The sequence below is a fragment of the Perca fluviatilis genome, chromosome 10, assembly GCF_010015445.1.
Source record: "Perca fluviatilis chromosome 10, GENO_Pfluv_1.0, whole genome shotgun sequence".
NCBI lineage: Eukaryota > Metazoa > Chordata > Actinopteri > Perciformes > Percidae > Perca > Perca fluviatilis.
Genome location: NC_053121.1, coordinates 2259366 through 2273444, shown reverse-complemented (window position 1 = coordinate 2273444; position 14079 = coordinate 2259366). Strand labels below are relative to the sequence as shown.

At 42.0% G+C, this 14079-nt stretch overlaps 1 protein-coding gene across 6 annotated transcripts in view; it reads left to right on the top strand.

The window, feature by feature from the left end:
- si:ch211-26b3.4 (connector enhancer of kinase suppressor of ras 2) overlaps window positions 1–14079 on the top strand; it is a 76621-nt gene that overhangs the window by 24678 nt on the left and 37864 nt on the right. For all 6 annotated transcript variants that reach the window (XM_039813306.1, XM_039813305.1, XM_039813308.1 and 3 more), the window contains 6 exons: window positions 1938–2140; window positions 4267–4354; window positions 5639–5680; window positions 11879–11998; window positions 13652–13711; window positions 13851–13919. In XM_039813306.1, the coding sequence (XP_039669240.1) occupies window positions 1938–2140; window positions 4267–4354; window positions 5639–5680; window positions 11879–11998; window positions 13652–13711; window positions 13851–13919 (582 nt within the window). The remainder of the gene's footprint in view (window positions 1–1937; window positions 2141–4266; window positions 4355–5638; window positions 5681–11878; window positions 11999–13651; window positions 13712–13850; window positions 13920–14079) is intronic.

Genomic DNA, 14079 nt, shown 5'->3' with positions numbered 1-14079 from the left:
TGTTTTTTGTCTAGTTGTTGATTGCTCAGGGGTAACATTATCTGAATTAAAACACTTTATTTGAAACAGTCCCATAAAAAAATGTCATTACATTACAAAGCTGGTAGCTTATTTTGGGGTAAACCTGCAGTAAAAATCTAAAATTCACTCATTATAAAAAAAACTCATCTGCTTGAGTTAAGCAGTGAACCCAGATCTTCCAAGCTGAGAGCAGCTCACACACAATCAATATTCTCTTGATGACTAGAGGTTACATACTCTAGATGTTGGTGCGAGTTAATGTAGTGGAGAAAGACTGATGAATGCTTTACTTTTGAAAAGAAAATGATCAAATGCTGAAATGTCCCTTATTTTGCCCAAACATTTCATGAACAAATGTTTGATTTTGATCCCGTGAACAGTGGTAGAAATATCAGCATAGAGGAGAGGCCACGGCACACATGGCTGCTATGGCAACCACATCGACATGAAGGTGGAGAGAAGGGGGGTGGGTTGCTTAATGGCATCGCCCTCTTACTGTATTGATTTGACACACACAGGCACACACTTGCACGTACTGCTCAAATTATTTCTCTCTTTCTCCACACACACACACACACACACACACACACACACACATTCAGAGAGTCGACACAGGACATTATTCCCCCGCTTTGTCTCAACACTCTGTCCCCTGGAGACAGCCGCACACAGCTTTAGATTGAATCATAGGACAGGCTAATTACAGCTGTGCAAACATGTGCACGCCAAGTTCATGTATACAGCTACATTACCACAGAATACAGAAGATTACACAGAACACAGTGCATGCATGACCCAGTTTTAGCGAGATGGATAGCGGGGTGCTCTCTCTCCCTCTCTCGCCCTCTTGTCTTCTGCCTCTTTAGTTCCTCAATTGCCTCAATTCTCTCTCTCTCTCTGCTGCCACTGTGAAACCCTCTCTCCTTTGTAGTCACTGTGGTCGTGACTGTGTAGAATAGATCTTGAGGCAGAGGAGGAATAGATACGTCTAGCTGAGCGTGCATCTCACTATACAAGGGTGTGTGTGTGTGTGTGTGTGTGTGTGTGTGTGTGTGTGTGCGCGTGTGTGCGCGTGTTTGTGCACCTGTGTGTGCGCATGTGTGTGTGTTTAGCCTTTGTGTCAGCAGGAATCAGGCTCTGTCAGGCAGGAAGTGACTGGAGGTGCCTTGGGATGCTGAGCGCAATGTGGCTCAGTGGGTCTGTATGTGTGTGTTTGTGTGTGTGTGTGTGTGTGTGTGTGTGTGTGTGTGTGTGTGTGTGTGTGTGTGTGTGTGTGTGTGTGTGTGTTTATTTAAAAGGGTCACAGTGCAGTAATGGGCTACTCAACCAGCTTGGTGTTCTTGTATTAGTGTGCATAGTGCGGCTGATATATGAAAATGCTAATGTCTATTCAGAGATAGTAGTTCTAATTTCAGTTCATTCCACTCAGAATAACCCACAGTCAAGACTTTTTCTGCTCAACCTATAAAACTTGGAAAGGTTATCCTTATTAAGACAGATACAAGTACATTTTGTGTAACTTATGTTGTATTTATTCCAGTGGTTTTACATTACTCTGTCATGTTTCTTTTTGGAAACATCAAGGATTTTTATAAACCTGTAGTTCAGCATTTTGGGAAATCTCGTGCTTGCTAAGAGAGGGATAAGAAATTCCATATCTATCTCGTGGTATAATTTTTTTTATCTAACTCTCGGAAAGATTCTGAAATGGTAAACTATTTATTTAACCCTTTATCAAGTAAACCACAAGTTACCTCAAACCAATGATGTCCGCACAGACTGCGCAAAACAAAAGCAGCATGTAAGCAGAGCAACAGCAGTCTCAATACTCTACACAAGATTGAGGCACAGTATTGAATGGATGACAAATATTTGTGATTCTGCTTTTAAAATGAGTCCCTCCGTTTGTCCTCCAGAACTACGGCCTAGAGACGGAGAACCTGCGGACTCTGTCCCACAAGCTGAACGCTTCAGCGAAGAACCTCCAGAACTTCATCCTGGGCCGGCGGAGGGGTGGGCACTACGATGGACGAGCTTCCCGGAGGCTACCCAATGATTTCCTTACCTCGGTGGTGGATCTGATTGGTGCAGCCAAGAACCTGCTAGCCTGGCTCGACAGGTAGCGACCACACTGTAAAAAGAATTAGGGAATTTGACGTGTGATCTTTTTTACAACATCCCCAGTTTTTAACAGTAAACATGATAACAACAATCTCAATGTAGAAATGATATGCTAATGTAGAGCAACTATACCTGTTTTCAGAAATTAGTAAGTTAACAGGGGCGGCTGTGGCTCAGGTGGTAGAGCGATCCCCTACCAATCGGAAGGTTGGTGGTTCAATCCCTGGACCTGCAGTCCCATGGGCAAGACACTGAACCCCAAATTGCTCCCAATGCTGCACCATTGGTGTGTGAATGTTTATCTGATGAGCAGGTGCGCCTTGTATGGCATCCTCAGCAGCATTGTATGAATGTGTGTGAATGGTGCCTGTAATATGTAAAAGTGCTTTGAGTTAGAGCTGGGCGATATGGAGAAAATCAAATACCACGATATATATACAGTATATAATATACAGTGTATATACAGGACAGATGAAAGACATGAAAAGGGAGAGAGGTCAGAGTCGAACCCGCTGCTATGTCTATATATATGCACCTGCTCTACCAACTGAGCTAACCAAGCCATAATACCATAATATATTTGACCAAATACATCAATGTTGATATTGCCGCGGTATTGTAGGGTTAGTCTGGCTTTTGCCAGACCATCCACACGCTACGGAGCGGAGGAGGGTCTGGCTAGTCCACACAGCATTCCGGGATTGGAGAAAAACGTGCTCTGGTTTATTGGCTTTTCTCTAAACCAATCACAATCGTCATGGGCGGTGCTAAGCTCCGCACAGAGCCGCTGCTAAATAGTTGTACAACAGAAAACTCAGATTGGACAGATAGTCTAGCTAGCTTAATTTCACAGGAACAGAGAGAAAGAAAAGAGATGGAACTACTGTGCATTGTTGTTGTAGTAATCACTTATCTGTTGTTACACAAACTCCTGGGCAGTTCAGTCCTTGTGTTTCCTGGATTTACCCTGCAGAGATCTGAAGAGCAGTTAACCATAGTCCTCATCAATCCCCCGGAGTTTAGAATTCCAACAAAAAAGAAAGCGGAAGTTGTTTGCATCCGGCGGAATTTCCTGCGGCACCGGAGCAATCCCGGAAGTGGAACGTTAAGGATATCGCCCATTGTAGGGTTGACAATTGGTGCTTTCACAAAAAATTTACACAATGTGATTCCTAAAAAAGAATAATCAGTAATTTTGATATAAGGACTAAATAGGTAAAGGCAAATAACAGAACAGCTAAAATAGTCTGGTATGTTCAGAAAATGACATCACTTTACTGTAATGCAGTCATATTACGACATTGCGATATACAAAATTTAAGAAGATAGCTAGTCTCATATATCGATGTCGATATAATATCGATATATTGCCCAGCCCTACTTTGAGTAATCGTTAGGACTAGAAAAGCGCTATATAAATAGTCCATTTAACAAAAAGAGGAACACCTTACAATCTCCCTCTGACACAAAGTTCCTTTAAAAATGGAATAATAAACTTTACAGAGGTTGTTTGTATTGTGGGGCTGCATTACATTATCAGATGTTCCTGTTATTTTTACACTTCATACAGTAACATAATTGGTATCGTGAAGTTAGGTCAGCTGATGAAACCATATGAAACAGAGAACACATGCAAATAAAGCAATGTTGAGCTTTAGTACATCTCTGGGTTGCGTAGCCTCATGGCCATGTCATAAAAGCAAATATTGTTGTTTGTCTTTATCACTTGCTCATATGCTCCGAGAGGAGCAAAGACTAGCTTTTATCGCTCTCTCTCCCTGCCCTATCACAGATTTTATAATCCCGCTGTTCGCAAATAAACGAAAATAAAAACACCAATATAGCAAAATGACTTCCTCAAAACATAAAGTAACTCTTTTTTTTTAATAAAATGGCCAAATATCCTTTGCTCACATTCATTTAAGTGTGACTTTGAGACCTGTTTTACTCTGAAAAGAAGAAAAAAAGACAGTACTTCAAACAGGAGAATTTAATGAAAACAATAACAACATGTAGAATACGATTATGACCAGTACACTTATCCAGTGTTCTAAAGTTCACCATATTATTAAGGTCTCAGATGCATTTGTAAGACTTTGAATCTGTTTTTTTTGTCTGCTTCAGGTCTCCGTTCGCCAGTGTGACCGAGTATTCATTACTGAAGAACAACATTGTGCAGCTCTGCCTAGAACTAACCACCATCGTACAACAGGTGCTTCCAACACGCACAGGATGCATGCATCTGCATCACACCATCCATCATGTCAATATACAGTACACTGATACAATAAAGGCCATCATTTTGAATTGTTAGGGCAAAACTAAAGTGGGTTTAGATTAGGAGCATTAATAAGGTTGCAGCTTGTTCTGGTCAATAGCTCTTTTCTATAGATTTGACTATGAGTGAAGCATATGCCCACTGCCACATGCTGTTTGCAGCATGGCTGATGGGACGAGTAGCCCTCAGTAGCAGCCTTAGGCAAAGTACTCATTGACTCACTGTTACGCCACATCCTCTCTGCTTAACTTGTGGGTCCTGGTGGAGAATGAACTCGGGGTCTCTCATCCCTTCCTTTCCTGTCCTCCTTCTGCTACCCCTCTGGCTCGCTCCCTCGTGTAGATTCACCAAGTTTAGGCACACAAATGCACTTTTAAAAAAACTAAAACTGGAGGCGCAGTCACACACACACACACACACACACACACACACACACACACACACACACACACACACACATACACACACACACTCACTCTCTGACACTGTAGAATTCTCATTGTTTTGGACAGAAAGTATGTCTGCTCTCCTGGACTCCATCCACATCCTCCCTGTAAGAGCCTGCTCACAGTGTGTGAGAGTGTGTTTGTACGTGTGCCCGGAGTGAGTCCTGGAGCCGAGCAGATAACACCCATCCCCTCTTACAAGGGCCACAGGAGAGGGGGAGGGGGGAAGGGGCCACAGTAGGTCCACAATGGGCCAAATGAACATGTGGCTGCCAGGGTGCAGCGGGACAGACAAAGGTGGCAGCACCGCCCGCACTAATGCATCAAACAGATGAATTATCTGCTACCATACACATCTGGTGGATTCAGTGGGCTGCTTTCCCAGAAATAGATTAACTATCAGCTATCGTTAAATAACAATCTGTCATGTTCAAATAATGTAGTTTCTAAATCCTGCGGAGGCTCGTGAAGCTCCAGGAAACGTCCAGAACTGGTCAATCCAATGTTTTAGTCTGCCTAGATTATAAAGTAATATGCATAATGTGGAAGGTTTGGAATGAAATAGCTGACTGCTGATGTTCTCCATTGAAAAAGAAGTCATCTGTCTTTCCTCGTGTTTGCCGTCTCATTTGTCTTCTTTCCTTCTTTCCTGGTTGTTATATTTGGAGGAGGGAGATATTTGAGCTTGTGTGCGGATGTTGGCATAGATGCTTTTCTCCAGCTCATGTTTTCTTCTTCTCTCCCTTTTATTTGTCATTTTCTCATTTTACAGGATTGCACTGTGTATGAGACAGAGAATAAGATTCTCCATGTGGTAAGTTTCTGCTTTAAAATGTCAAATTCATATAAAAATATCAATAATGATTCACAGTTTTGGCCTGTTTCCACCACAGAAAGCAGGGAAGAGGCACAATGACATACTCAACAATGATGGCTGTTAAATGGATAGATAAAAAATTGTTACAACAAGACTGCTCTGCTAGTGCATACAGTAGTCTGATTTTATTTCAGCATCCTACCCTCTCCGGTTGCCTCACACATGACCTTGGAAAGAGTTATATTCAATATACTTAGATTCAGATTCAGAAAACTTTATTGTTTGTCATGAAATACAGTGCAAAAACAAACTAATAATAAATAATTTACACAGGATAAAAATTACAATATATGTGTGCAATAAGGTACTTGTGCCGTACAGAATCTCTCTTTTTTGAAACAAGTCTAGTAAAGTTCTTGTTAAAGGAATAGTTCAGCATTTTGGAAAATACGCTAATTTGCTTTCTTGCCAGCGGTTGGATGAGAAGTTCAATACCGTTCTGTTATCTGTATGTTAAATAGGAAGATACAGCCAGCAGATGCTTAGCTTAGCTTAGATAAGGATTGAAAACAAGGGGAAACAGCTAGCTTGGCTCTATCTACCTAGTAGCACCTTTAAAGCTCATTAATTAACACGGAATATCAAATTATTTTCCCCATACAAATCCATATAAAAACCAAAGTGTAAAAACAGGAGCAGTTACCAGGCAACCTGGAGCAACTCCAGGAAGTTTCCGCTTTGGGGCCACAAACAGTACATAACCTCCTATAAAACCACAAGTTGTCCTTTTTACACTTCAGGTTTTGTATAGATTAATTAAAGGAGACATAACATGTTAATTATATGTGAACTAATTTGTTGAGGTGCAGAAGAAGGATTGATTTACCTTTTGTACAGAACAATGCCAGCTGTTTTCCACTGTTTCCAGTCTTTGTGCTAAGCTCGGTGAGAAAGAATACTAAAATGTGGAACCATTCCTTTAATCAAGTTTTATCTCTGCTGGTAGACACATTTCTTTGGAATTTTTGGTTCCGATAACACAGTCGTGGTGATTCTGAAAAAGCTGAAAAATGTCTGTATGTGTGTGTTTGCACATTGTTGTCTGCATGGGAATTGTGTGTGTGTGTGTGTGTGTGTGTGTGTGTGTGTGTGTGTGTGTGTGTGTGCATGTCAGAGAGCACTGTGTGTTTTTGTGGGAATTTGTGGAACAAAACTGCAAGTTTAAGTGCAAGCGAGCCTGAGGCCTTTTGAAAGCTCCAGTTTAGCTTCTGTGTGTGTGTGTGTGTGTGTGTGTGTGTGTGTGTGTGTGTGTGTGTGTGTGTGTGTGTGTGTGTGTGTGTGTGTGTGTGTGTGTGTGTGTCTGTGCGTGTGTGACGGAGAACTGTCTGTGTCCACGTGTGAAAGCGAGTGAGCAGCTAGTGTCTGATCCGGGCTGACAGTTGGATCGGGACACTTCCTGCTGCTATTCATGGTCAGGTGGAGGAAACCAAATAAAATGTTGGCAGGGGGAGTTCACTGAAAAAATATCTGGCCATTTTATGCCAAGAAATAAATCCTACATCAGATGTTCGGTCAGTATACAGTATAGATGCAATTGTGTTACATATTTCTATAAACAAAAGCAACCATAAGTGTGTGTTTGAGATGTCGGTCTCCCCGTGGTGCCGTGCCTCCACTGTCAAAGGGACTCAGACCTTAGCCTTCTGCTTGTCGTTTACCTCTGTTGTTACAGGCCTGTTAATGACACAGGACAGTGACATCAGGCAAATTCAAATATTGAAATGGCTCTGTACATGTGTGCACACACAAACACACACACACACACACAAAATCCTGGGTGCCAGACAAAAGGCTACACATGACTAATTTTGTTGTGTGTGGGAGGTTTATGTGTGAAATAGGGAGACAGCGTGGAGAGAGGGAGAGAGGGAGAAAGAGAGAGAGTGTGTGTGAGAGAGAGAGAGAGAAAGAGAGTGTGTGTATGTGTCTGTGTGACAGAGAGAGAGAGAGAGAGAGAGAGAGAGAGAGAGAAGGAGGAGGTGGTTTGTTTTTAGATGCTGCTTTCTTGCTGATGATTGTTTAATACTGGATGTGTTTTAGAAATTAATAAAATCTGCCACTAAATCATGCTCACTGGACAGCCACACATAGGATGAAAAAGAGGATACACAGTTATGTTACCTATCAATTTTAAAACAGGACAGTATTTTGGGAACCATGCAATATATATATATATATATATATATATATATATATATATATTGCAATCAAATTAATATAGCCAATGTGTGTAATGATGAATGTTTTTCTTTTGGTTTGCATTTGTGTCGGAGGAAAATGTTCAGAACAGGCCGATTGGCTTCCGGTAATTCCTCGAGAACCGCTCATCCAAACATCTTACAACAGCTACACCTCCAATGACATCTTTGTTCGCTAACAGCTAGCGACCAGGCCATTTCCTGGAACAAAAGAATTCATTCCCGAAAGTTACACGCTGATGCTTGAATATTATATATATAATATATAACTCAGTCACTCTTTCATCATCTGTCCTTGAATGTACTGTATCACACGACGGAGAGCGAGCTGTACCCAGTAACAGTTAATAGGGGTCCCCTCTCAATTCACTACACAGTGTGTACATAACACATTACTAATAAATATGTCCCGTAGATCTCAAGACACTGCACTTCCTTTGGTCCTCGGTCGATCGGATGAACGATTGTCGAGTAAATCAAAGGACAGACGAACAGGCAGAGACTCCTTCCATTTTAGTCAGATTTAACATAAAGCACTGTCTTTTACATTTTTGACATGACATAAAAATGAAAAATAACTAGTGAGCTATCTGCCTACCTGCTACCTGATTGCTAACTCACTAATGACTTTTAGTGAGTTAGCAATCAGGTAGCAGGTAGGCAGATTAAGAACATTAAGAACCAGCGCTGAAACATCTAGTATCTAGTTGTGTATATCCTCCAGTATTTGACAGGGAATGTTGTACTTTACTCCACTGATTCTAATTTAAATTTGCATCACATACACATGACCATCTTGTATAATGACATCATTATTTAAAGTAGTTGAAATGAGCCACAGCTGATCCTGCTGCTGTTTGAAGTGCCCAGATTATGAAAAAAGCACTTTTTTCGGGGATTTGGGGTGTTATTTTGTGTCTCTGGTGCTTCCACACGCATCCAAACTTGGAAAAACCCATCCATGGTGTTCTGAGTGAGATACGGTTTCTGAATGTGTCCTGCCTTCAGTCTCCTGGTGAGCTGTTCAAAATCTGCACGGCTTTCTACATCACTAGCCGAAACGAGGGGGCTAACCGTTAGCATGCTAGCTCATTCTCATAGCAAAACACTGCTACAACACACACTAGTTCACCATAATCTACAAAAGAACTACTTCCATGTCCCTGTTCTGCAGGTATGCCACGCAAAGTTGGAAGTGCGCCCTTGTTTAGGAGAAGTCTCCGGGCTAATCCTGCCTTGTACTAACTGAAGTTGTAGAAACAAACAGCTAGCTAATGTGATCCTTACCTAGCTACTGAGAATGCGCGACTCCCAACAAAGATGGGATAGAAATGCGATGCCTCACTCAAAACAGAGACCTGAACACACAGGGTGAAAAGAGGAGCTGCAGCAATGTGCAGTACAACAAAAATATGGTGTTTTCTGAAAATTAAACCATGTAAACCTATTCTGGTACAACCTCAAAATACAATTCTGAACCTGAAATGAGCATAATATGGGCACTTTAACATTAAAATGCTGCTAATGCATTAGTAACAGCCAGTAATATAAATAACTGGAGCTACTAAAAGGACCCACTCCGCATAATGAGTATTTTACTTTATGAAACCTAAGTACACTTTGTTCTTAATAGAATTACAGAAATACAAGTTTTAAACTCTGCTCTTTTCACATGGTGGTATTGGCAGTTTGACCTAATTGAACTATGGCGGTTGATCCAGACAGACATATAGTATGAGGGAGTCTCCGGTGTGCATCCAGTATGGGCTTCAGACACTGTTTAATGCTAAAGTCAGCTCTGCTGTAGCTACTTTAGTGGCAGTTGTACGTTTGTCAGCTTCTGCTCAATAATGCAAAACTCACTGCTACTCTGCTCTCCTCCAGACTACGGCCTGCAGCAATCAGATGGCCAGGGATGGTGTGTGTGTGTGTGTGTGTGAGAGAGAGAGAGAGAGAGAGAGAGATAAGATATGAGCATGTGTGAGTCTGTTTGTCTGATGGAGCGCGAAGTATGTATAAGTGTGTGTGTGTGTGTCTGTTTTTATGTGCATGCATGCATAAGGATGAGAGGAATTACATAAGACTGTCCTACTTGTGTGTTTTTCCCTTTCCCTTGTTGTCTCCCCTTTCTTCCCGGACTCTCCCTCCCCACCTCCCCTCTTCTCTCCTCCACTCTACTTGTCCCTCCTCTCTCCATCTTTTTCTGTGTCTCTGCTCAGGTTTATATTTGCCGCGTTTGTTGTGTGTGCGCGAGGGAGAATGAGAATGAGGGAGGTGGTGGGTGCAGAGGGAGGATAGTGGGGGGGGGAGGGGGGGGCAGTGTGCAGCCAGTGCTTAATCCATTTGGCAGCGTACTATGTCTGGCTTTCTGTTTGACTGCTCTTAAATCAAGTGTTCGAGTCGGTTAAGGTTATGATAGTCCCGATTGGTCAGGGGATAGGACCTGTACAAATGGAGGCGTATTAAGTCAAGGCTGGGTGTGTCAGTACTGGAGGAGTTGAGAGTCTCCACACTGGGAACTGGCCTTTTGTCTCTCGGCCTGTGTTAATCCCAGGTCAACACCATTACTCCAATGATCAAAGAGGGATACAAGCAGAGCCACAACGTTGTCACTGGCTGTGGTTTCCAGCTGGGGACTTTGCATGCTATTCATGGTTCTATAGGCGGGATTAGATATACACTGCTTCTGCTTTTCCCCTACTTATATCTTTCTTACGTTGTTTTTTCCCAAATTAAAGCTTCAGTTCTGGGTATCCCATTATGAAATGTGTACACGTTGACTTGAACATAATATTAATGTCTGTATAACCAGAAAAATAAACAGGCAGTGAAATGTTCAAATATCTTACACAGAAAAGGATGGAAGTATGTGTGTGTGTGTGTGTGTGTGTGTGTCTGTGTGTGTATGTGTGTGTGTGCGTGCGTGTGTGCATGCGTGTGTGTGAGCGACAGTGAGAGAGACAGAGCAAACATAAGCATCACATAGCCAGCTCACTGTAGATCCTCCACCTTTTCTCTCACAGTGAATGAATATAGGCTCTGAGCTATAGTGTGTGTGTGTGTGTGTGTGTGTGTGTGTGTGTGCGTGTGTGTGTGTGTGTGCTTGCACTACATGTGTGTTGAAAAGATCTCTGTTCATTTCATAACTATAATCCAGTAATTGCTCAGATTATTTTATGCAGGGTTCATCACTATCATGCTGCTTGTGTGAATGTAGACAACGTATATTCTCTTACATGCATGTGTGTTACAATCCAGCGTATGTGTGTTTGTGTGCATGGGTGTGTGTGTGTGTGTGTGTGTGTGTGTGTATGCGTGTGAGTGTGTGTGTGTGCACTCGGCAGTGATGCGATGAGGCAGGATAACCAGGGTAACCGTCTCTGTAAACCCGAATCCCACCTAAATCTGGTGCATTTGCTCAGATGCACTACGTATTAGGTAATATGTGAATGTAAATCCAGTGTAAAAAAATAATAAAAATACAGATAATCAGATAATCTAACCACTCGCAAAAAATAGCCCTTATCGTCTCCCCCAAAAAATTACAGATAACAACAAATGAAATCTGTGCTCTGTAATGTAGATGTTATAAAATGTCACGTGGGCACCTCGGGGTTGGCTGGTATCGGTGATGTGTTGTTCTGTGTGTGGCAGTGTCTTGTGGGCATGCCTGTGGACAGACTGTGACAGGAAACAGTTTGTGTGCTGGAGTGATGGAAGTGGCGATGTGGAACAATCTGATGAAATGATTTCTGTTTCACCTCCTCCAGCTAGGTCACGGAATCCCTCGCGGACCAAAACCAATCTCAATAACTTTCTGTCTTTCTCTCTCTCTCTCTCTCTCTCTCTCTCTCTCTCTCTCTCTCTCTCTCGCGCTCTCTCTCATTTCCTGTCCTTTTTCCCCCTCTGCTTTCTCTACCTCCGATGCCATCTCCAGTGTAAGACCTTAGCGGGGATATGCGACCACATCATCTCTCTGTCTTCAGACTCTCTGGTCTCTCAGTCCGCCCATCTGGAGGTGGTCCACCTTACCAGCATCATGCCCAGTGAAGGGCTGGTAAGGACACTCCTGAGCACGCACGTACGCACGCACATGCATCTACCAGAGCGTTTTTTAAAGATTAATCAATATTTCGATATAATCCATGGACCAACTGAGTGTAATGTGAAAGGGGTTGCTGGTGGTGAAAAACCAGAGAATTCGTCCCCCCTCAGTTCAAGGGAGTGTTTTAGCGTCACAAGTCTTCTTAAGTAAATTGGCATTTGGACTTTATTAATTAAATATTCAAGGTGTGTCAATATGCAATGCTATTATTTATTCACCAGGTCAAAACGTGAGACTTGGATGTTTTTGCTTTTATGTCTTAAGTCAAGACTTTAAAGGGTGACAATTCATGTGTAGATGAATACAAATTAATGGACAAATGTGAACAAATCTATGTAAAAAAAAAAAGAAAAAAGCATACAGAGGGTCACTGAATGGTTTGAAGGGAACAAAATTGATGTGAATCAGACACAAAGCCTTCCATGTCAACCTAATTGGAGATTTTGCACCGACATGTCAGACGTGTTCTCCACCACCATCATCAGAACAGATGATGAATGAGGGAATATCTTTTGGAAGTAGATCTCCAGTAGAGTTCTGAACAATTTACAACAATTTATGACAAGGATCACTGAAGCTAAGCATGGTCGACCAAAACCATACCAAGACGCTTCATGTTTGTTATGCCTTTAATTTGTCACCCATCAGTAAGTCAGGTCACACACCCGTTAGTCTCGCATTGCCAGACCTTCCTCCACAGCGCTGTGGAGGAGGGTCTGGCTAGCCCACACAGCATTCTGGGATGGGAGAAAAACTTGCTCTGGTTTATTAGCATTTCTTTAAACCAATCACAATCGTCTTGGGCCAGACAGAACAATGGTGTCTCTTGACCCTCCTGTTGTCCTGGGGTCAAATTTGACCCATTTTCAAAAAGTTTCTATATCATAAATTTGGGGTTTCTTTCAAACAAATTGTCAAAAAAGAGTAACGTGGATGGTTCTTCAACGCTCTTCACAAGTAAAATAAATGATCAGTTCACACTTTCATTGAATATGGGTGTTTTATTCAATTTTATAGCATTTGAAAATAAATTCATAAAAGAATGTTGAAAAAGGTGAAAAAAATGTTGGAAAAATCTTCAAAAATGTGGGGAAAAAACAACAAAAACATTAAAAAAAACGCAGAAACAAATCGACAAAACCATAGGAAAAAGTGACAAATACATTGGAAAAGGTGACAAAAGTGTTGAAAAGTCAACCAAAACGTTAAAAATAAGTTGGAATTTAAAATTTTGACCCAGAAAAACAAAACGTTGCATGGTCGACGGGAAGACAACACAAGGGTTAAAGAAATAGACTCAGGAAGGAACTTGTTTTGGTGGAACATGTGTACGTTCAAAAGTAGTTTTAGTCGTGCAACAGAAAACTCAGATTGGACAGAGAGTCTAGCTAGCTGTCTGGATTTACCCTGCAGAGATCTGAGGAGCAGTTAACCATAGTCCTCACAAATCCACCGGAGGTTAGAACGCCAACACAAAGAAAGCGGAAGGTGACGGACGTCCGGCCGAAATTAAAGACATCCGGCAAATGTCAGACCTACATATGATGTATTTCCCTGTGTACTCTGTGTTATACTAAATCCTTCCTCCCTGTGCTTGTGTTTTAGGGGATGTATATCAAATCGACGTATGATGGACTCCACGTTATCACAGGAACCACAGAGAATGTGAGTTTTTGTTTCACTCAGTAGCAACTCCAATTCATTGTCTCAAATTCCACAATGGCAGTGAATCCATGCCTGTAATATATCTTGAATTTGTTCTCATGGAGTGTCCTTTTCTGTCCGTCAATTTCTGCCTCTGCAGTCTCCAGCAGACCAGTGTAAGAAGATCCATGCAGGGGATGAGGTGATCCAAGTCAACCACCAGACAGTGGTGAGTTAAAAAGCTTCCAAACACTGTAGTCACTAAAAGTCACGGGACATGTAGTTCCCATGGGTATCACTGCAAGCTGTCTTTCGTTCTCCATTCTGTGCTGTGTTGAGGAGATATCAAGGTACATGATGTCTGCTACCACCACCGCCACCACCACCGC